At 32.5% G+C, this 24,340-nt stretch overlaps 1 protein-coding gene across 8 annotated transcripts in view; it reads left to right on the top strand.

Moving 5' to 3' along the window:
• TXNDC16 (thioredoxin domain containing 16) overlaps positions 1–24,340 on the top strand; it is a 128,038-nt gene that overhangs the window by 20,010 nt on the left and 83,688 nt on the right. For 7 of the 8 annotated variants that reach the window (XM_074290547.1, XM_074290548.1, XM_074290545.1 and 4 more), the window contains exon 7: positions 18,625–18,746. In XM_074290547.1, coding sequence (XP_074146648.1) covers positions 18,625–18,746 — 122 coding nt within the window. Of the gene's footprint in view, positions 1–15,103; positions 15,215–18,624; positions 18,747–24,340 lie in introns of all 8 variants that reach the window. The other variant, XM_074290552.1, reaches the window with a different exon arrangement.

Below are 24,340 nucleotides of genomic sequence, written 5' to 3'. Positions count from 1 at the left end.
ATATATTCCACATAACTAATAGTATTTTTAAAAGGCAGATAAAAAGAAAAAGAAGAGATTTTTAAAAAAAATCTGCACAACTGATCAATATATTGAAAAAGTTCAAAAGCATTTGCAGTGTCCAATAAAAGTGGATCTCTCATCTCCAGGAAGCAGTCCTCTCATATCTCTTCACTTGAGTCATGGTTGACCTTTGTAATTTTATTATATTTACTCTGTGTTTTTCTATTTACAGTTTGTAGTAACTGTATATAATTTTTCTGCTTCTGATTACTTCAGTCTGTTTCAGTTAATGCTGTTCTTTTTATGTCTTTCTTCATTTATCATTTCTTACAGCTCAGTAACATCCTAATTACATCCAATTATCTATTCTCCAATTGATGAGTATTTACATTTTCCCCATTTCTTTGCTATTACAACTATTGCTGCTATAAATATTTTAGTGTACATGGGGGCTTTCTTTTTATTGATAGCTTTTTTTGGGGTATAAACCCAGTAACAAAATCTCTGGGTCAAAGGCTGAGATTAATTCCAAGTTGTTTTCCAAAGTGGTTGTACCATTTTCTTTTCTCTTTTTTTTAAAGTGAAAATACTATATTATGATCCATACTTAGTCCCCACAGTCCTCTCTCTGAGTTCAGATGGCTCTCTCCATCACAAGACCATTGGTATTGACCTGAATCACCTCACTGTTGAAAAAGCATGTCTATCAAAATTGATCATCATATAATCTTGTTGTTGCTGTGTACAATATTCTCTTAGTTCTACTCACTTCACTCAGCATCAGTTCATGTATCTCTCCAGACCTCTCTGAAAACATCCTGCTCATCATTTCTTATAGAGGTTGTACTATTTTCAAAACATTCTATTAGTGTGCCTATTCTTCCACAATATCTCCGAAGTTATTGTTATTTTTTTTTTGTCAGTTTATAAGTTACCAGGAATAATTTCAGGATTGTTCTGATTTGTATTTCTCTTATTGGTAGGGATATGGAATATTCTTTCCTGTTCTTTATAGTTTGCAATTCTTTTTTTTTTTTTTTTCTTTGAGAACTGTTCATATCCTTTGACAACTTATCAGTTAGGGAATGGCTGTTAGTTACACATTGACTTATCTATTTTTTTTTTTTTTAAGTTGCTTGTTTTGTTTATTTATTTATTTATTTTTTTGTTTTCAGTTTTAATAATTTCTCCTTTAAATTTCAGTATTTCTATTTTCATATTTAAATGGAGATTTTAAATTTGAGGTTTTTTAGATATTTTAGTTGCATGCCTAGTTTGTTGATCTGCCTCCCCTGTTTTACTGGAGAATTTGTTAATAGACAAAAATTTTTCCTTTAAGTTCTGCTTTGGCAGTATTCCAAAAATTTTGCTATGTTATCTCATTTTTGTTATTATCCTTAATAAAGTAATTGATTCCTGTGGTTTTTCCTTTTATTCACTTAATTAGGATACTTAATTTTCAATTATGTTTGATCTTTAGATCCCCTTTATCAAATATAATTTTTATTGCATTATGGTCAGTACAAGATGCTTTTAATTTTAATTTGCTTGTTTTGCTTCTGATTAATCCTTCCCTTAATATATCCTTCCCACCCTTTTTCTTCTCCCCTTTTTTCTTCCTTTTTCTTTTTTTTTGAGTAAAATGTATTTCTGTACCCAACTCTCTGAGTATGTTCTCCAAATTGAGTAAAACTGACATATTGCTTGCTTGCTCCTTTCTATTTGTATAAACTTCTCCTTTCGTACTCTATTTAAATGAAATACTTTTTTTCTTTCTTATTTTTCTTGCCTTTCCTATCTCCCTGGCCTCTTATCCATTCTTCTTTTACACTCAACAAGACATAATAGAATAATTTGTAGGCCCACTGTTAAATAAAGAGTCTTCCTTTTATGACCCCTAATGAATTTAAAGTTCTAAAGGGATATGTGTCTCATCTGCCTAAAAAATATTATAAACAGTTTATCCTTTGTTTAGTCCTTTATGATTGCTTCCTCTTCCTTTTTTGTTCTTTTCCAAACTGTCTTTATATATCAGATTTTTTTTTTTTTTTTTTTTTACCACTGTCTCTGGTCTTTTCAGGAATGCTTTTTTTTTCTTTTGCAGAGTTAGTCTTAGTTGCAAAACTAGATCTTAGGCTCCTTTGGAATATTTATTCCAAGCTCTTTACCTCTTTATGATATTAACTATTAATCCTGACTACTGCAGCTCATTACTTAGAATTCTTTCTGGCTGGCAATATTTTTTCATTGACTGGGAGCTCTGAATTTGGCTATAATATTCCTGTAAATTTTCATTTTGGCGTTTCTTTCTAGAGTCTATTAATTTCTACTGAGAAATATGTGACGTTTCCTTTGAACACTTTTTTACTTTGCATCTGTTCATGTTTGTATTTCCAGGTTTTTCTGAAATTATCCTGCTTAGCATTAAACTTTTTTTTTTCTGTTTTTTTTTTATTACTTTGAAAACGTTATTTATTTAAAACTTCAATACAAAATGAGAAAAAATTTTAAAAAGAAAGAAAAAAGGGGAGGAAAAAAACATTGTCATGTGCCCAGCAGAGTATCAGGGAGGATTTGAAATATGTAACAATGTTACCATTTCAAAAAAGCATATATAATAGCAGAAGAAATCATATCCATGATTGTATGTCTTTTCTTTGCTTCCTTGTAGTTTATTTTGTTCTCTGCTGTATACTTTTTTCTTTATTCTTTTTTTCCCCTTTCATCCTTTACCCTCATTCCCCCTCCCCCCCTTCTCCAAGCAGGCTATAGTTAAGGACAGATATATTTATGTTTAAATATATATGTGTGTGGGTACACACATGTGCACACACACATGCACATACTTCCACTCCCACATACATATGTGTGCATCTGCACACATATACTGTATACACATGCAAACACATATATAGATATAGATATACATATGCACATATACTTTAAATTTGATTTGTCTGAGATCAATGATTACAGCCCTACTTTTTTTTCCTAATAAATTCTACTCCTTATTCCTGTATTTATTTATTTCTGATTTCCTATTCCTGCTAACGCTTTTACCTTAGTTCTTCTACTCCTTAACTTGCTTTGCTATAGCTTAACCTCTTCCTGTTCTCCCTCCCACCTTGGATCCCTCCCTTATCTTCTCCCTTCACCCTTTTCCTCTCTTTTTATCCCTTTCCCATTAATCTACATACCTTATCCCACTGCCTTAACTCTACACACCCTTCTGTCCTCTACCTTATCCTATTCCTTCCCTCCTAATTTTTTTATACATTTTGGAGGATGTGTGTGTGTGTGTGTATAAATATACACACATACATTTGTATGTGTATACATGTATACATATGTATGTGTGTGAGTGTATATTGTTCTATTGTGAGTAGGTTTTCAGAACTGCCAGTCCTCTTCCCCCATCTGTTGTCTTTGTGTCTGTATTTCATTCCTATAGCATAATTACTATTTTTACCTTTTCCTAGTCGGTTTTACTTTTTAGAGTCAGATCATGCTCAGCTCTGCCCCAGTATTTTTTTGGGGGAGTACCCAGTAACTTATGTCAATTTTAATTTGTGGTTTACATTTCCACCTATAAAACAAACAATTTGTCCTTATTGATTTTGATTATAGCTTTTAGGTAGTCCAATTATTCTTAGGTTTTCTCTTCTTGCTCTGTTTGTCAGATCTCTTGTTTTCTTATAAGATATTTCATATTCTTTTCTATTTTTTCATTCTTTATATTTTGTTTTATTGTTTCTTAGTGTCTTATAATTTCTCTGGCTGCCCCTTGTCCAACTTTAATTTTCATTTCTCTTTTTCTTCCTTTCTTCCTTTCTCTCTCTCTCTTCCTTTCTCTTTTTCTTTCTCTCTTTCTCTCTCTCTCTTTTCTTTCTCTCTTTCTTGCTCTTTCTTTGTCTCTTTGTCTCTTCCTTTCTCTCTTTCTCCCTCCCTCCCTTCTTTCCTTTCTTCCTTCCTTCCTCCCTCCCTCACCCCCTTTCTCTCTCCCTTCTTTCCTTCCTTCCTTCTTTCTTTCCTTCCTTCCTTTTTTCCTTCCTTTCTTCCTTCCTTCCTTCCTTTCTTCCTTTCTCTCTCTCTCTCTCTTTTTCTCTTTCTTTCTTTCTTCCTCATAGGAAGTTCTCTCAGTCGTCCTAACTCCCCTAGCTGTCCTGGAGGTGAAAGCTCCTGTAGTTCTGGCTGAGGTTACCTCGAATCTAGCTAGCACCAGGACTCCCTGCTTGCTTTTTCTGGGGAGCTAGCCTGGAGGTAGTTTCACTTCACACCCAGTTAAATCTTGGTGCTGGGGTCTTTCTTTGGGTCTTCTCAGATTGTTCCAGGAAGACCCCTATTCTGACTTAGTTTTATTTCTTTTTTATTGGTCTATGTTTGCTCTGAGGCATAATTTTGTTTTGTTTATGGGGGAAATCTGGAGAGCTTGGAATTTTCCAACATACTCTCATGTTCCCAGAATCTTCTCCCCTAACATTTTCTTGAAATAGGATGTCTAATAGGTTTTCAAGAAATCTTTTTTAGGTGATTCTCAAAATTGTTTGTCCTCAATCTGTTTTCTAGATCATTAGTTTTTCATATTAAATACTTCACATTATGTTTTATTTGTATCTAATATTTTGACATTGTTTTAATACTTTTTTATTTCTCATAGAATTATTACCTTCTTTTTGTATAATTTTGAGTTTTCTCTTGTCTATACTAAAGCATTACCAATTTCCTTCAACTAATCTTCATATGACACAATATCCAGTCTTTGCATTATCCTGGTCGTTTTCCTCAAGGTTGACTCTAATTAGTCAACAATCATTTCTTAAGCATCTGTGATGTGGCAAGCACTGTGCTGAAGCTCTGAAGATACAGAGAAAAATAAAAAATAGTCCTACTCTCAATGAACTCACATTCTAGTTGTCCTATTTTCATAAATATGATACCCATAACCAAACATAATAGTTCAAATTTTGTTTGACTAATGTATCTTATTAATGTAAAATCAAATTAGTTTTTTTATATTACTATGTCACATGACTGACTAGTATTGAGTAAATTTGTTAACAACATGCATTTATGAATCCTAAGTCCTAGTTTTTTTAATGTATCATTTCCTTTTTACATCTTGGAATGAAAAAATCCTTAACCCCATAAAGTTTATATTCTCTTGAAGATAGATAACATGTATATAAATGAATATATATAATTTCAGTAGGTTAGCAATGTCAGGGGAAGGTAAGATATCCAGACTTTTATTTTGTTCACATTAACCTGTAATCAGGGAAAAAAGCTGAAAGGGAAGTAGCATCTAAGGACTTTTGATTCAGGATTAGATTTACCTAGAGCAAAAATATGATACTAGTGTTATGTGCTGGTAATTGCCATTACTTCTGGGGTAGAAAAAACTAGGGAGAGCCTTATTTTTCCACTTAATAGTATTTTTTTCTACTTATACCTAAAGATAGTTTTCAATAATAATTTTTGTAAGATTTTGAATTCTAAGTTTTTCTCCCTCTCCCCAAGGTAATAAGCAATCTGATATAGTTTATACATTTAATATCATGTTAAGCATTTTTCCACATTAGTCATCTTGTGAAAAAAAAATCAGAACAAAAGGGAAAAACCATGAGAAAAAAAAAAAAAAGAAAGAAAGTAAAACTAGTATGTTTGGATCTTTATTTCAGTTTCCCTGGTTCTTTCTCTGGATATAGATGGCATTTTGTATTATTAATCTATTAGAATTGTTTTGGATCACTGTATTGCTGAGAAGAGTTAAGTCTATCATAGGTGATTATCACATATGCTTCCTTCACCCAGCATCAGTTCATGAGTCTTTCCAGTTTTTTTCTGAAATCTGTTTGCTTATCATTTATAAGACTAATAGTATACCATTCCATTTATATGCCACAACTTGTTCAGCTACTTTCCAGTTGATGGACATCCATTCAATTTCCAATTCCTTGCCAGTGTGGAAAGAGCTGCTATGAATATTTTTGTGCATATCTTTTCCATTTCTTATGATCTCTTTGGGACAAGATTAGATAAAGGGTAAAAAGAAGTGTTGTTGTTTTTTTTTAACCCTTTGAACATAGTTCCAAATTATTCTCCAGAACAGTTGGATCAGTTCATAACTCCACCAACAATGTATCTGCCAATTGTCTTAAACATTTATCATTATCTTTCTGTCATCTTAGCCAATCTGATAACTCTGAGGTGATACCTCAGAGTTATTTTAATTTGCATTTCTCTAATCAATAGTGATTTAGATATTTTTTCATTTAACTAGAAATGGTTTTAATTTCTTTGTATGAATATTGTTCATATCCTTTGACCATTTATCAATTGGGGATTTTGTACAAAACTTTTTAAATTTAATGTAATCAGAATGATTAATTTTGCATTTCATAATATTCTCTCTTTGTTTGATGATAAATTACTCTCTTCTCCAAAGATATGACAAGTAAACTATTCCTTGTTCTGATGAGACCCTTTCAAAGTCAAAGGGAGATAAAATATTGAAAGAGAGAGTTGCAAATGAAAAGGATTATAAAAGCCAAAGATTATTATTATTATTTTTTTTTTTGGCAAACATGTGGAAGCAAAATAAGAATTGAATGAGTCTATGTTCTTGTCATTTGTTGTCCTTGCCTTGTCTACTATATTATTATTATTGTTTTCCCTGTTGCTATATTTATTTTTTACATTTTGTTCGTACTCAAAATAGCTTAAATGCTCTTTTAGTTATCCTGTTTTGTGTATCAATAAAAGTTATAGTGAATTCAAAGTTCAGAAACATTATTCTAGGTTTAGTTTACGAACTTGCCATAGTTTAATTACTAGAATTAAGCAAATCAAATATTTTGAAGGAACTGAGGACACAATGTTGTAGTTGTTGATGAATACATATTGCCTGTTGTTAAAAATTATCTATTGTCATAGTGGACTGATAGATTGTCACTGTGGTTCCCTACCCCATTAATGGTATTAAAGTAATCTTTATACCAAATGGTTTAAAGATGATCATGTTGAGAATTTTTGTCAGAGATGGAAATAGATGTAGAAAAAGAAAAAGGTAAGTGGCACAGTGGATAGAGCACCAGTTCTGAAGTCAGGAGTATCTGAGTTCAAATTTGGTCTCAGACACTTAACACTTCTAGTTGTATGACCCTGGGCAAGTTACTTAACTTCAACTGCCTCAGGGGGGAAAAAAGAGCATACTTTAGCATTAGAAGTGTAAACAGTGAGAAGTGTAAACAGTGAGACTCTCTGGGATTAGTACAGGCACCTTTGGACACATTAGCTTTTTATTTCCCCCCAAAAAAATTATAGATATATTTACAATGTATATATATATCTAATTTGTATATCTGTAATATATGTTTTTATTAAGTGGATTTGTTATATATCCTCCCAAATGTCCCTCATAATAAAAGAAAAATAGGGAGTATAACTGCCTAATTTGCAAGAAAAATCACTGAGGCAGAGTTCTGAGCCAATGGCATTTTATTAAAAAGGATACATAGTCCCCTCTAATGAAGTAGACTTCAGATCTTCCTCATGATCTGAGATGTTCCTGGTTTCCAGGACCTTGTTTTTTTAAAAGGGATTGAGCCCCAAATATGCAAAAGAGGAATGACAAACTACAGAATCTCTACAAATTTATATGATGAGAAAAATATTAGGGTTCAAATAAATCATTTCTCATAGAAAAATAATTGAGCAAAACCCATCTTATGGAGTAAATATAACATTCTGTACCTGTACTGTATTTCTAATTAGAGGAGAGAAGTGTAGTAGATGTTTTATTCTCCATCATGTGGAAGTGCTAGTCATATTTATTGATTTCTTTTTGTCATTTTTCCATCACTGAAATCTAAGGATAGTTTACTATAGTCTTTTTTATTAAATATATGCAATTCTTCTATATGTATTTCCATAATCATCATATTATGCAAGAAAAATAAGATCAAAATGGAAAAAAATGAGAAAGAAAACAAAAAGCAAGCAAATGACAAAAAGAGTGAAAATGCTATGTTGTGATTCACATTGTCGTCATAGTCCTCTCTCTGGATGCAGATGGTTCTCTCCATCACAAGTCTATTGGAATTGGTCTCAATCATCTTGTTGTTGAAAAGAGTCACGTCCATCAGAATTGATCATCACATGATCTTTTTGTTGCTGTGTACAGTGATCTTCTGGTTCTGCTCATTTCACTTAGCATCAGTTCATGTAAGTCTTTCCAGACCTCTCTGAAATCATCCTCCTGATCGTTTCTTATATAACATATTCCATAACATTCATATACCATAACTTATTCAGTCATTCTCCAACTGATGGGCATCCACTCAGTTTCCAGTTTATTGCCACTATAAAAAGGGCTGCCACAAACATTTTTATAGATTTGGGTCATTTTCCCTTTTTTATGATCTCTTGGGGATACAGGCCCAATAGAAACACTGCTGGATCAAAGGGTATGCACATTTTGATAGCCCTTTGGTCATAGTTACATATTGTTCTTCAGGATGGTGGGATCAGTTCATATCTCTCCCAGCAATATACTGTCCTAGTTTTTCCACATCCCTTCCAACATTTATCATTGTCTTTTCCTGTCATTTTAGCCTCTGAGAGGTGTGAAGTGTGATACCTTAGAGTTGTCTTAATTTACATTTCTCTAATTAATAGTGATTTAGAGCATTTTTTTCATATGACTAGAAATGGCTTTAATTTTTTATCTGAAAATTGTCTATTCATATCCTTTGATCATTTATCATTTGGAGAAAAGCTTGTATTCTTATAAATTCTCTATATGTTTTAGAAATGAGGCCTTTATCAGAACCCTTGGATGTGAAATTTTTTCCCGAGTTTTCTGCTTCCTTTCTAATCTTGTCTGCATTGGTTTTGTTTGTACCAAACCTTTTTAAACTTAATATAATCAAAATTATCCATTTTGTATCTTATAATATATTCTAGTTCTTCTTTGACTACAAATTCCTTCCTCCTCCACAGATCTGAAAGATAAACTATTTTTTGCTCTTCTAATTTGTTTATAGTCTTTATATTTGTTTATAGTTTATAGTCTTTATTTTTTTTAATAGTCTTTATTTTATAGTCTTTATATTTGTTTATAGTCTTTATGTCTAAATCATGAACCCATTTCAACCTTATCTTGATGTAGGATGTTAGGTATTGGTCAGTGTCTAATTTCTGCCATACTTTTTTCCAATTTTCCCAGCAATTTTTGTCAAATAGTGAGTTCTTATCCCCAAAGTTGGGGTACTTGCATTTATCAAATACTAGATTACTATAGTAATTAACTATTGTATCTTGCGAACCTAACATTGTCTGTTGCAATACACGGGAGAGCTGCTGAAATACACAGGAGCCACCTAACAGTGGCTGCTTAGAGAACCAACCCAAAATGGATCTCCTCTTGTGAGAGGATGATGCAAGGAGACTGAGAGGCAGTTGTTCTCTGACCTCTCTACTTTTCCCTCTGCTTCCAGTTTATCTTGTTCCCAGTCTAAACACCTTTGTCAGCAAAGTCTGCCTTGCAACTCCTTCAGATGTTATGATCCACAACTGTGGAGGCTCTCAGAGAATTGGCCTGTCCCTTAACAGTTGTCCACCAATCAACTACTGTATTTCTTAGTCAGTACCAAGTGATTTTGATGTGTGCTGCTTTATAATATAGTTTTAGGTCTGATACAGCTAGGCTACTTTCATTTGTATTTTTTTGTCATCAATTTCCTTGAAATTCTTGACCTTTTGATCTTTCAGATGAACTTTGTCATTTTTTCTAGCTCTGTAAAGTAATTTCTTGGCAGTTTAATTGGTATGGCACTGGATTACTAGATTAATTTAGATGGAATTGTCATTTTTATTGAATTCTTGATATTCTTCCAATTGTTTAGATCTGACTTTATTTGCATGGAAAATGTTTTGTAATTGTGTTCGTACTGTTCTTGATTTTGTCTTGGCAGGTAGACTCCCAAATATTTTACATTGTCTACAGTTATTTAAAATAGATTTTCTCTTTGCACCTTTTGCTGCTGCATTTAGTTGGTAACAAACAGAAACATTGATGATTTATGTGTATGATTTTGTATCCTGCAACTTTGTTAAAGTTGGTAATTGTTTTCAGTTGATTCTCTAGGATTCTCTAAGTATACCATCATCTCATCTGCAAAGAGTGAATAACTTTCTTCATTATCTACTTGTAATTCCTTTAATTTCTTTTTCTTCTTATTGTTAAAACTTTTTTTTTTCCCCCCTGAGGCTGGGGTTAAGTGACTTGCCCAGGGTCACACAGCTAGGAAGTGTTAAGCGTCTGAGACCCGATTTGAACTCGGGTCCTCCTGAATTCAAGGCTGGTGCTCTATCCACTGCGCCACCTAGCTGCCCCTAAAACTAACATTTCTAATAAAATACAACAAGTATTGTATAATTACAATAATAATAATGGTGATAGTGTGCAACCTTGTTTCACTCCTGATCTTATTGGGAATGCTTTTAGTTTATCCCTATTACATATGATGCTTAATGATAGTTTTAAATAGATGTTACTGATGATTTTAAAGAAAACTCCATTTACCCCTATGCTCTCTAGTGTTTTTAATAGGAATGTGTGTTGGATTTTGTTGGATGCCTTTTCTGTTCCATTGAAATAAACATATGTCTATAAGTCTATAACATTCTGTTATTGATGTAGTCAGTTGTGCTAATAGTTTTCCTAAAATTGAACTAGCCCTACACTCCTGGTATAAATTCTAGTTGATCATAGAGTATTATACTGGTGATAACTTGCTGTAATCTCTTTGCTAATATTTTATTTAAGATTTTTGCAATATTCATTAGGGAAATTGGTCTAAAATTTTCTTTCTCTGATTTGACCCTTATCTTGTTGTAAGTATCAGTACCACATCTGTGTCATAAAAGGAATTTGGTAGTATTTCTTTCCCTATTTTTCTAAATAGTTTGCACAGTACTGGAATTAGTTGTTCCTTTAAATGTTTGGTAGAATTCACTTGTAAATCCATCTGATCCTGGAGATTTTTTTTCTTAGGGAGTATTATAAAGGCTTATTCATTTCATTTTCAAAAATGGAATTATCTAAGTAATTTATTTTCTCTCTTAATCTGGGCAATCTATATTTTTGTTAGTATTCATCCATTTCACTTAGATTATCAGATTTACTGGCATATAGTCGGGCAAAATAGCTTCTAATTATTGCTCTCATTTCCTCTTCATTGGTGGAAAGTTTATCTTTTTCATTTTTGATACTAGCAATTTGATTTTCTTCTTTCCTTTCTAATCAAATTAACTAAAGGTTTATTTATTTTGTTGGTGTTTTCATAAAACTAACTCTTATTTTTGTTATTAATTCAACAGTTTTCTTACTTTTATTTTATTAAGTTTTTATTTTCAGAATTTCAAATTTGGTATTTAATTGGGGGTTTTAAATTGTTCTTTTTCTAGCTTTTTTAGTTGCATGCATAGTTTATTGATCTTTTCTTTCTCTACTATATGCAAGTATTAGAGATATTAAATTTTCCTCAAGAACTGCTTTCACAACATCATATAAATTTTGATGTGCTGTCTCAGTATTGTCTTTCTCTTGGATGAAACTATCAATTGTGTATATGATTTATTCACCCACTCATTCTTTTTTAATTTAAATTTTCTTATTAAAGCTTTTTATTTTCAAAATATATGCACAGATAATTTTTTCAACATTGACCCTTGCATAGCCTTGTGTTTCAGATTTTCCCCTTTCCTAGATGGCAAGCAAACCAGTATATACTATACATGTTAAAATATATGTTAAATTCAATATGTGCAAACAATTCTCTTGTTGCACAAGAAAAATCAGATCAAAAAGGAAAGAAAATGAGGAAGAAAACAAAATGCAAGTGAAAAACAACAAAAAGAGTGAGAATTCTATGTTATGATCCATATTCAGTTCTCACAGTTCTCTCTCTGGGTTTGGTTGGCTCTCTTTTTCACAAGATCATTGGAACTGGCATTAACCATCTCATGTTGATCAGAATTGATCATCCTATAATATTGATATTGCCATGTACAGTGATCTCCTGGTTCTGCTCATTTCACTTAGCAACAGTTCATGTAAGTCTCTCTAGACCTGTCTAAAATCATCCTCCTGATCGTTTCGTATAAAACAATAATATTCCATAACATTCATATACTTTAACTTATTCAGCCATTATCCAACTGATGGCATCCACTCAGTTTCCAGTTTCTTGCCACTACGAAAAGGGCTGCAACAGATATTTTTGCACATGTCACTTAATCATTCTTTAGGATTAGATTATTTAGTTTCCAATTATTTTTTTTAAATCTATTTTCCCAAACCCTTTATTACATGTAAATTTGATTGTATCATGATCTGAGAAAGATGCATATGCTATTTCTACCTTTCTGCATTTGATTTTGAGGCTTTTATGCCCTAATACATGGTCAATTTTTGTGTAGGTTCCATGTACATAGAAAAGCATATTCCTTTCTGCCCCTATTCAATTTTCTCCAAAGGTCTGTCATACTTAAATTTTCTAAAATTCAGTTTATCTCCTTTATTTTTTTATTATTCATATGGTTCATATTATGGTTCTATTTATCTAGTTCTGATGGGGGGGGTCCCCCACTAGTATAGTTTTGCTGTCTCTTTCTTCTTGTGACTTTAATGTTTCCTTCCCCCCCCCCCCGCCCCCACTGAGGCTGGGGTTAAGTGACTTGCCCAGGGTCACACAGCTAGGAAGTGTTAAGTGTCTGAGCCCAGATTTGAACTCTGATCCTCCTGAATTCAAGGCTGGTGCTCTATCTACTGCACCACCTAGCTGCCCCCTAATGTTTCCTCTAGGAATTTGGATGGTGTATCACTTGGTGCATATATGTTTTGTATTGATATTACTTCATTATTTATGGTACCTTTTAGCAAAATGTAGTTTCCCTTTTTTTAATGTCTTTTAATTGGATCTATTTTTGCTTTTGCTCGATCTGAGATCAGGATCACTATCCCTGGTTTTTTTTTTTTTTTTTTTTTTCCTGAGGCAACTGGGGTTAAGTGAGTGATTTGTCCAGGGATACACAGCTAGGAAGTGTTAAGTGTATGAGGTCAGATTTGAACTCAGGTCCTCCTGAGTTCAGGGCTGGTGCTCTATCCTCTGCATTACCTAGCTGCCTTACTCTTGTTTTTTTACTTCAGTTGAAGCATAATAAATTCATTCCAGCCCTTTACCTTTATTTTGTATATATTACTCTTCTTTAAGTGTTTTTCTTATAAACAGAATATTGCAGGATTATAGTTTTTAATCCAGTTTGCTGTCAGCATCTGTTTTATAACAGTTCATTCCATTCATATTCACTATTAAAATTACTAACTCTGTATTTCCTGCCATCTTATTTTCCCCAAGCTGTACTTTTCTCTTTCCTTTCCCCCTTTCTCTTCTCAATGTTTTGCTTCTGACCACCATATTCCTTAATCTGCCTTCTCTTTTACAGTCTCTCCACCCTTTCTTATTTCTTTCCCCTTCTACTTCTATTCTCCCTTTTATTAGTTTTCCTCTTTCTTTTCTTCTTTTCCTCCTTTCCTCCTTCTTCCCTATAGAATGAGAAAAGTTTTTCTATCAAACTAAATATATCTAATATTCTCTCTTTGAGCCAAATTCAATAAGACTGAAGTTCACACAGTGCTTATCCCCCCCTTCCCTCAATTGTAATAGTTCTTTTTTTGTCTTTTCATGTTTTTATTTTATATTTTTACCTCCCCTTTCCTCTTCTTTCAGCGCATTCCCTTTTCTACCCCAGTTTCTTTTTTTATATAATCGCAATAAAGTCAAATTATGCCTACACTCTCTAACTTTAGTGCTAACAAAGATACAGTTCTCAAGGATTCAACATATCATCTTCCCATTTAGGGATATAAACATTTTAATCTTTAAAAAAAAAAAAAACCAACATTTTTTTTTCTTCCCTTTTTACCCCTTTTATACTTCCCTTGAGTTCTCAATTTAAAGATCAAATTTTCTATTCAGGTCTGCTCTTTTCATCAAGAAAACATGAAAATTTCCTATTTCATTGAATGTCCTTTTTTTTTCCCCTGAAAGATTATGCTTAATTTTGCAGGATAGTCAATTCTTGGCTGCAGTCCAAACTCCTTTGCCCCTCAGGAATATCATTCCAGGCTCTTAAGTCCTTTAAAGTGGAAGCAACTAGGTCCTAGGTAATCCTGATTGTAGCTTCTTGATATTTGAATTGTTTCTTTCTGGCTGCTTGCAGTATTTTCTCTTTGAATTGATAATTCTGAAATGTAGATACAATCTTCCTTGGAGTATCATTTTCAGGATTTAGTGATTGGTGGATTTTTTTCAGTGGCTATTTAACTCTCTGGTTCTAGGATATCAGGGCAGTTTTCCTTGATGAAGATGTATAGGCTTTTTTTTTTCATCATAGTTTTCAGGTAGTCCAGTAATTCTTAGATTGTCTCTCCTAGATCTGTTTTCTAGATCAGTTGTTTTTCTAATGAGGAATTTTACATTTTCTTCCTTTTTTTTTTTTCCCCCCATTTTTTTGGTTTTGTTTGACTGATACTTGATGGTTCATTGAGTCATTCACTCCATTTTTTCAATTCTAAATTTTAGTGAATTTCTTTCTAATTCACTTTTTTACCTTCTTTTGCATTTGGTCAATTGAACTTTTAAATAGTTGTTTTGTTCATTGGATTTTTTTTCTATTTCATCCATTCTTAAGGAGTTATTCTTTGTTTCTATTTCACCATCAACTCTGTTTTTCAGAGTTGTTTTCTTTTTCCATTTCACCAAATTTTTTTAAAGAAGTTATTTTCTTCAGACAGTCTCTGTTTCACTTTCCAAAGCTCTCATTTCCTTTCCCCATTTTTCTTTTAAGCTCTCTTTTAAGATACTTTTTCAATTCTTCCAAAAGAGCCTTTTGAATTAGAGAGCATCTCATATCACCCTTTGAGGTTTCATCTGGAGACATTTTGCCTTTAGTGCTTTAGTGTCCTTGGGTTTTGAGATCTGTTCTCTCCTGTCAGCATTTTTTTTTTTTTTTTTTTTTTTGTTCATTTTTAAAGGTTGAAGTCTGCTTTTAGGTCAATGGGGAAATTGTCCCAAGCTTCCTCTACAGGCAACAGGGGCTTCATGCTGCTTTAAGGCCAGTGCTGCTGGCTTCCTTCTGATGCTGGGTGAGTGGCTAAGTTCTGATTATGCTAAGGTTTGGGGGTCTTATATTTGCCTTCTGTAGTTATGTTGGAGGTCTCTCAGCTAGTCTGCTGATCCACTGGCTTCTGAACCAGAACAGAGTAAGCAACGCTGCTGTATTTTGGCTAGGAGTTTCATATTGTTCCTTTGATTAGTGGAGGCCTATCAGCGCTAGGCCTCTTTGCTCTATGCCTGGTATAGCTGCCTACCCTGACACCCAATTGAGACAAACCTTTCCTGAAGTTCTTCCAAAATATGTTTTGCTGGAAATTTGTTAAACTCCAAATATTTGTAGGTTCTATCACCTGTTTAGATGTTTGATCTCAGCCAGAAAGAGCTGAGGACTTTCCCCTGTCTTGGCTCTGCTTCATAGTAAGTCTTAGATCTGCAGATTATCCAAGTTACAAGGAACACCTGAAACTTTATGACTGCATTGAAAAAGTGGTGTTTATCTGAGCTGTTAAAAGTAATTCATTACATAGTTATTATAAACCATTTGTGATTTTCAAAGGACTTTCCTCCATAACCCTATGAGGTAATTAATAAAAGTATTATTGGCAAGATGAATTGATAAAGAAATTAAAATTCAGAGAAGTTTAGTGCCTTAGCCTTAGTCACATAATTAATGTGTATTATAGTCAAAATTCAAATTAGTTCTTATTTTAAGTTTAATTTCACTGATGGATATTTGATAAATATAATTTATATAGTATAAAATAATCCAAATTATATTTAGGGGGATATATGTTCCCAAGCTGTTAGTTATGATGAAAAAGAATATAATACATATAAGACACAGGCCCAAAGAATTGCTTTGGCCAAAATTACTAATGAAGGTAAAGTATATCAGGTAAAGTATATTTAATATCTTAAATAGATTTGTCATTTTATTCATGTAGCTACTTGTTAGAGCATTGCAGATGCTAATTAACCTGTTAATCCTATATTTTTTTAGTCATGTCTTTTTGTAATTCTGCTACTGAGTATATTCAATATCCTGAGGATCTTTTTATTTTAGACACACACACACATACACACACACACACACACACTACAAGTGATCTGTCCATTGATTCTTTGTGAAAAACTTTTTTCTATTCATACATTACAGTAATGATACCATTTATGTTTTCTTATGTGAGATAATGTATGTAATGTGTTTTGTAAACTTTAAATTAGTACTGCATAAAATGAAGTTATCATTACATATTACTATGTAAAATGAAGTTATCATTATCCTCCTCATCCTTCTTGTATTCTTCAGATTTGTTCTTGTAAGCTCCCACCAAGGGGTTACTGATTCCCAGGGTTATACATACCAACCTTCCCCTGACAGGCATGAAGACAAGATCTATGTTAAAGGGCCAAATAGCCTTTCTTTATTGGTAATCTCAGCAGGGGTTAGCAGGAAGCAAGAGCAAGTGTATGTATATCTCTGCACCTTTCCCTTTGCTTCTCTGAATCTCTGTGCTTCTCTGAATCTCTGTGCTTCTCTGAATCTCTCTACTTCTCTCCTCATCCTTCTCTTGCCTATGGCAAAGCTGGCCATTTATATCTACTCTCCTTTGGGATTACCTTGTGCCTAGCCCACTCAGCACTGCATAGGTGGATCCAAAGAAGGGAGACACCTGAAGTTAATACTGCATCCTAAGAAAATATCTAACACCTGTAAGACACATCTTTCTGCCTCAGAGGCCAAGCCCCTTTTTACCTCTTGGGTCCACCCTATCAGCTGACATGGCATACATGGCAATTCTCAGAAGGAAAGTCTCTAAAAGTTCTCATCCTCATTTTTAGCTTGATAACTCTTGCCTTTCCTGATCCTTTTAATTAAAAAATAAATAAATAAAAAAGAATTCTTTTACATCTTCCTAATTAACTCACTATTCACTCCCACAGCATTTTTTCCAAACTTCTTTCTATCCATTATCTCCAGTTTTTCCTGTAAAAAATTCGTTTATTCATTTATTTGCATGTTGTCTTCCCCATTAGGTTGTGAACTCCTGGAGGCCAGGGGGGCTATTTTTAACCTTTTTTCAAGTGGAATAGAACAGCACTTACCACATCACCTGGAACATAGATACTTAATAAATTTTTATTGACTATTATCAAAGTATAATCAGTTTAATTTTTTTTGTTATCACAGAAACAATAAAATTAGAAAAGCTAACAGAAACAAAACAGAAAATGTAATTCCATCCTTATTGAAAGCAATATTCTAGTTTTTGAGTCAATTTTAGTACTAGATTACTTATTGAGTGTCATTCTGATTTATGTATCTCAGGAAAATAGACTATAAAAGAACAGGAGGGTGGGGAAATAACTACTTATTGAATATATGTTATGTACTAGGAACTGTGATAAGAACTTTACACATTATTTTATTTGATCTTCACCTAATAGGTATATGCTTTTACAATTGAAATTGAATCAGAGTTTAAGTGATTTGCCTAAGGACAGTACAGCTAGTAAACACCTGAAGCCACATCATCTTGACTCCAGGCTCAACACTATCATGTCACTTAAATATCCCTAAAGGGTTCAAAAGATGACTTAAATGATGTTTAAGGACATTATTTAGGACATGATATTTAAGAGCTATTTTATATAAATAGTAAAGAAATGTATAAGGTAGTATACATACAAGGTACTATATATAGTCCAAAAATATAATTATATTAAAGAAAATTTTACGTATTAGTGGATGATAGTTTGACAGCGGATTATTTGAATATATTAGGATAATATGTATTACTACTTACTTTAACTGGAATATTGATGAATTCATCTATTACATGAAATGTATTTCTTCGTCATTTCTTCTTTTTGACATTTTTTCCTCTTTCCCAATCTAGATTAGGTATCATGAAATTTTGCTTGATCTATCCATTTAAAGTGATTTTTTCTTGTCAAATTTTGCGAGAAAACTTTGTTTTTTTTCTTTGCCTCTACTATATATGTATATTTGTGTGTGTATGTATTTGTTCTACTTTATAATTATTTGTATACATGTTATATTTCTATCTAATAAAATTTAAGTTTTTAAAGGGCAGGAGACTGTAATTTTTATCTTTTTATCTCTAGTACCTACTAATTCCTTGCTTCAATTATAGATGCTTAAAGAATGTTGAATTGAAGTGATATCATGGAAGATAATTTTGCTGTCCCATGAATTGTACAATGATAGAGTCTTATCATGTAGAATAATTCTGATTTTCTTATTGTTGATTAATATTGTAACTAAACAGGAGGCATTACATTTGTTTTGTGATTTTAAAATTGGTTTTCTTCTTTGTCACAATTATGGAATCAGAGAAGTTGACTTATTTATTTAATCTTTTTTCTTTTTTGGAAGGAATGTCTATAAACTTGATTTTTTTTTTTTCTTTCACAGTGCACTTCTATTTAATGAAATAAAATACATTACTTCAGTAGAAGACTTTGAAAATATAGAAAATGCTATGAAGGGAAAAACAAATATTGCCCTCATATATGTGAGAGCAATTGGAACACCAGGTACTAAGTAAAAACTTTTAATTTTGAGGTGTCATTATATTGGGGTAACTGTGTAGAAGGTAATTAAAATAGGAAATTATGACCCTGAATGTCAAACTTTAAAATATATTTTATAGATCATCTACTTAATAATTTTGTTACTGTGTAGCATTTAATTAATATTGACTAATTATAATGAGTTCCAACATTTTTTTCTTTTTTCTTTTCTTTCAAACTTAAATACAAATAGAAAAAAAAATTACATGTGCATAGGAGAACATAAGAGAAGATTCAAAATGTAAAGCAATAAATTTACACTTCAATAAAGCATATGCAGTAAATGATACACATTGTATTTAGAGTTGTCCATTTTTTCTTTGTATCCTTGTAGGTTTTCTTTTGTTGTATGCTATGCGCTTTTTACTTTATCTTTTTTTTCCCTTTCTCCCCACCAAAGAAGACTACAGTTAAGTGCAGATATATTTATATGTGTATTTATGTATATATGCATAATACACACCCATATGCATATATACACAAACACATACATTGATATATACACTTAATACAGATAGATATGTATAATCATACATACATAAACATATTCATATGCATCTGTGTAAGATTGTACTTTGATTGTTCTCTCTTTCCCTGAAGGTGAATAATATCTTCATATGTCCAAGTCTTTCCAAATTTTTCTAACTCCACCAACTTATCATTTCCTATACCATAGCAATATTTCAACCTTATATTACCTATTGTAAATAATCTAAAACAATATTGAGTAATATGGTTGACATCTAGTGTAATATCCCTATTTTTCTCTTTCCATTAAATCTATTTTAACTTTAACTTTGAAATCATGATTATTCCCCTGCTTTTTTTACATAATAAATTATACTCTTGATCTTTCTTTTATGTTCATATGTATCTCTTATTTTTTATCCTTCCTGACTCCTCTGTTTTACTTCTCTCTACTACTTTGCTCTTCTATTATTTAATTTACCCTCCTCCAAGAATCCCTTCTTTGTTCTCTCTCCTTCCCATCTTTTCCCCTTGCTCTCTTGTTTCTATTTCAATTTAGAAGATTTATATAACCTTCCAAATGAATATGTTACATCCTCTTTATCCAATTTCCATTCTTCTATGCCACCTTATTTCATTTTCATTAATCTATGTACCCTTTTATCACATACCCTTATTCTCTTATTTCTATATATATTTAGAAGACTTTTATTCCCTTGTAAATGGTCAGGGTTCTCTTTAATAATCCCATCATTATCTTCTCCTCCCTCCCTCCCTATCTCCTTACTCTCTTATTTCTTTCTGAATTTAGAAGGTTTTTTTTAAAATTATTTTTATATATAGATACATACATACATACATACATACACACACACACACACACACACACACACACACACACACACACACAGAGTTTCCTCTTTAACTTATTCATGATGAAAGTAGGATTCCAGAACTACCAGTCCACCTCTCACTTTAATTCCTTTGTGTCAGTTTTTTACCTCATTTGTAAAAGATTTTTACATTTACCTCATTGGTAAAAGATAATTACTCTTTTTATATTTTTCTAAATGGTTTTGCTTTTTAGAGTCACATCATATTCATCTCTATCCCAATCTTTCTTTCAGACTACTCAATTATGGGGCAGCCAGGTGGTGCAGTGTATAGAGCACCAGCCTTGAATTCAGGAGGACTCGAGTTCAAATCTGGTCTCAGACACTTAACACTTCCTACGTGTGTGACCTTGAGCAAGTCACTTAACCCCAGCCTCAAAAAGAAAACAAAACAAAACAAAACAAAAAAAAAACAACAACAATCAGACTACCCAATTACTAATGACAATTTTTGAAGTATGGTTTATTTTTCCACATATAAAAAATAAGCAATTTGTCCTTATTAACTCCCTTGTAATTAGTATTTGATATTTACCTTATATTTCTTTTGGAACTTTTGAAAACCTGGCAATTCACTAAATGTCCCTTTTTTTTTTTTTTCCATTCAGGATTATGCTTAACTTTGCTGATTGGATAATTTCCAGCCCCAGTTCTTTTGCTTTTCAATATATAGTGTTTTAAGACCTGTGGTCTTTAAATGTAACTGTTGTTAGATCTTGTGTAATTCTAATTGTGGTTTCAGCACATTTAAATTGTTTTTTTCTTGTTGTTTATAAGATTTGCATCTTGACCTGGGGTTTTCAGAATTTGGCTAATTCCTCTAAGTTTTCCTTGTAGGATGGCTTTCAGATAGTGATTGATGGTTTGTTTGCCTTTTTTTTTTTTTTTTTTTTCCCTATTTCTACTTTCCCCTCATGTTTTTACACTTTAAGACATTTTTATTTAATTGTATCTTGTATTATTGTTTCAAGGTTCTTTTTTTGATAGTACCTTGTAAGTAGTCTGATTATTCTTAATTTTTTTCCTTCTTGATCTGTTCTTCAGATCATTTTTTTCTTACTAGATGTTTCACATTCTTTTCTATTTTTCCATTTTTAATGCTTTAATGTTTTATTTTTTCCTTTTATTTCTTATAACTTTGTTAACTTCCCTTTGTCAAATTTTAATTTTCAGAGTTATTGACTTTCTTTTCAAAGTCTTATTTTTATTGGATTGTTCATATTTTTTTAAAAAAATTCTTCACTTTCCCTCATTAGGTTTTTTAAATCTTTTTTTTTTTTTTTTTTTTTTTTGCTTCACTGTCCTCCTCTGAGGATGAACTTTGTTCCCATGTTACTGTCAGTGGTTGTGTTCTTTTCTCTTTTGCCTACTGATTTTTGTTTTGTTTAATTTATAGCAGCTTGTTATTATAATCACCTTTAATCCTGGGGTATGGGTAGATGATGTGCCATGTACCATGGCTTCAGGTCCTTCTTACTGTTATTTTTTGAGCTGTGTTCTGGGTCGGACTTCTGTACTCCTTTACCTTTCCAAGTAACACCTGGGTCACGGCCACCCCCTTCCCCCCCACTCCACCCTATCCTCTTTTTGGCACACTGTGCTGGAAATGCACTTGCTTCCAGAGAAACCTCCAGAGGCTATAACCTTCAGTTCCCTTTTCTAGACTGAAACTGAAATCAAGAACTCAGCACTTTTGCCTCATTACTTCTGCATTCACCAAGGGAATGATGTTTTCTTCCTTCTCTTGTTGGTCTTTTTTTATTGTAGGTTCTCTTTTATTTTGGATATAGACCCAGTAATAACACTACTGGAGCAAATGGTACATACAGTTTTATAGCTCTTTGGGCATACTTCCAAATTACCCTCCAGAATGATGGGATCAGTTCACAAATCCATCAACAATGTATGTGTCCCAGTTTTTTCACATCCCCTCTGACATTTATTATCTTTTCCTGACATTTTAGCCAATTTGATAGCTTTGTCTCGAAGTGCTATTTTATTTTGTTTGAGGAGGAAATCTACAGTGTTTTGATCTGCTTTACCATCTTCTCAGAATCACCATCCCAATGGAATTTCATCTTAAGCCGAGATTGGTCTCTAAAATCAGCATGTAAAGAAAAAAAACAAAAAACACATGCATTGTCAAAATTATACTCTGTAGGAAATCTCCAAGTTTAATTGATTTTTGACAAGTGAATAATGGGAGTAGGCAAGACATATCCTAATTTTTTACTACTTCCTTATGAGATAGGGCAGTATTATTTTTCTGTTTTATAACAAATTGTATATTATAAACTGTAGAACAAAGGTTTTTTATAGCAGTTTTGCAACTGATTTATATCTGTTTGATCATATAATTTTAGATTACAGGAGTTAATTTTTTTTTAATTGTATGTTTTTCCTGGATAGAATCATAATGAAAAATTTTTTTGTGTTCTTTTTCCCCACAAACCTGTTTATTGTAAAATGGCTATACATAGCATCGTAAAAATTTGTGTAAGGCTTCCACCAATAGTTGTCAGACTTTTTGATCTCAAGACCCTTTTACACTCTTAAAAATTATAGAGGAGTTCAAAGAGTTTTTCCTTTATGTGGGTTATAGTCATAGAGCTTACTATATTAGAAATTAAAATGGATAAGATTTTAAAATGTTATTATTTAATAAAATATTTTTACTTTAAAATAACAATAATAAAACCCATTATACATTAACATAACTTTTTAATGAAAAATTTATGAAATTTTCTAAAACAAAAGAAAGAAGAGTAGAATTGTTTTATTATTTTATTTAAATTTAGTATTTCATTTCCCCCCAAATACATGTAAAAGCAATTTTCAACATTTGTTTAAAAAAATTGAGTTTCAAATTCCTTTCCTTTCTTCCAATCTTCCTTATTGAGAAGACAAACAATTTGATAAAAGCTATATATGTATAGTCATGCAAAGCATATTTCCAAATTAGTCATCTTGTTAAAGAAAACAGATCAAAATAATCCATCTCCCAACCCCCAAATAAAAGAAGTTTAAAAAGTGTGCTTCTGTTGAGGGTCACAGGCAGTGGGGTAATTCTGGGTGAGATATAAGACCCTTCATCCCAGAGGGAACCCGCTAACAATGTCTGGTTTGGCTCCCCATCTTTCCTAAGGGCTCTCGGCCTTTTTGGGAAGTCAGGGGATGGTGACAACCTGTATTGTAATTGAAGCAGAGTGATATCAGGTGGAAGAGTAATACCAGGTAGCAAAGTACATACAATAGCAAGTTGTTTATGTGGTCCCACATGTGCAGTATATACTTGGTGCATGCCCAGTGTTTTTGTTACGTAAGGGTATGAGGGTATAAAAAGGGGAAAGTCCTTGGAATAAACAGATTCCATTTTTCCACCATCCTTGGGAGTCCCACCCTATCACTTCTCCTCTAGGATGGTATATTTTAATCACCCCAGTGTGAGAGCTCTAGAAACAATGGTATGTTTATCACCCCAAGTTGGGGACTCTAGAAAGCAGGCTATTTTAATCACCCCAGCATGGGGGCTGTAGAAAGCAGGACTCAATATATATATATATATATATATATTTTTTTTTTTAATAGTTTTATTTTACCAGATATTTGCATGGGTAATGTTACAACATTGACAATTGCCAAACCATTTGTTCCAATTTTTCCCCTCCTTCCCCCCCCCCCCGATGGCAAGTCAACCAATACATGCTAAATATGTTAGAGTATACATTAAATACAATACATGTATACATGACCAAACAGTGGTTTTGCTGAACAAAAAGAATCGGACTTTGAAATTGTGTACAACTAGCCTGTGAAGGAAATCCAAAATGCAGGCAGACAAAATTAGAGGGATTGGAAATTCTATGTAGTGGTTTATAGTCATCTCCCAGAGTTCTTTCGCTGAGTGTAGCTGGTTCAGTTCATTACTGCTCTATTGGAACTGATTTGGTTCATATCATTGTTGGAGAGGGCCACGTCCATCAGAATTGATCATCATACAGTATCGTTGTTGAAGTATATAATGATCTCCTGGTCCTGCTCATTTCACTCAGCATCAGTTCATATAAGTCTTTCCAGGCTTTTCTGAAATCATCCTGTTGGTCATTTCTTACAGAACAATAATATTCCATAATATTCATATACTACAATTTATTCAGTCATTCTCCAATTGAGGGGCATCCACGTAGTTTCCAGTTT

The sequence above is a fragment of the Sminthopsis crassicaudata genome, chromosome 2, assembly GCF_048593235.1.
Source record: "Sminthopsis crassicaudata isolate SCR6 chromosome 2, ASM4859323v1, whole genome shotgun sequence".
NCBI lineage: Eukaryota > Metazoa > Chordata > Mammalia > Dasyuromorphia > Dasyuridae > Sminthopsis > Sminthopsis crassicaudata.
This window is presented reverse-complemented; position numbering and strand designations above follow the sequence as displayed.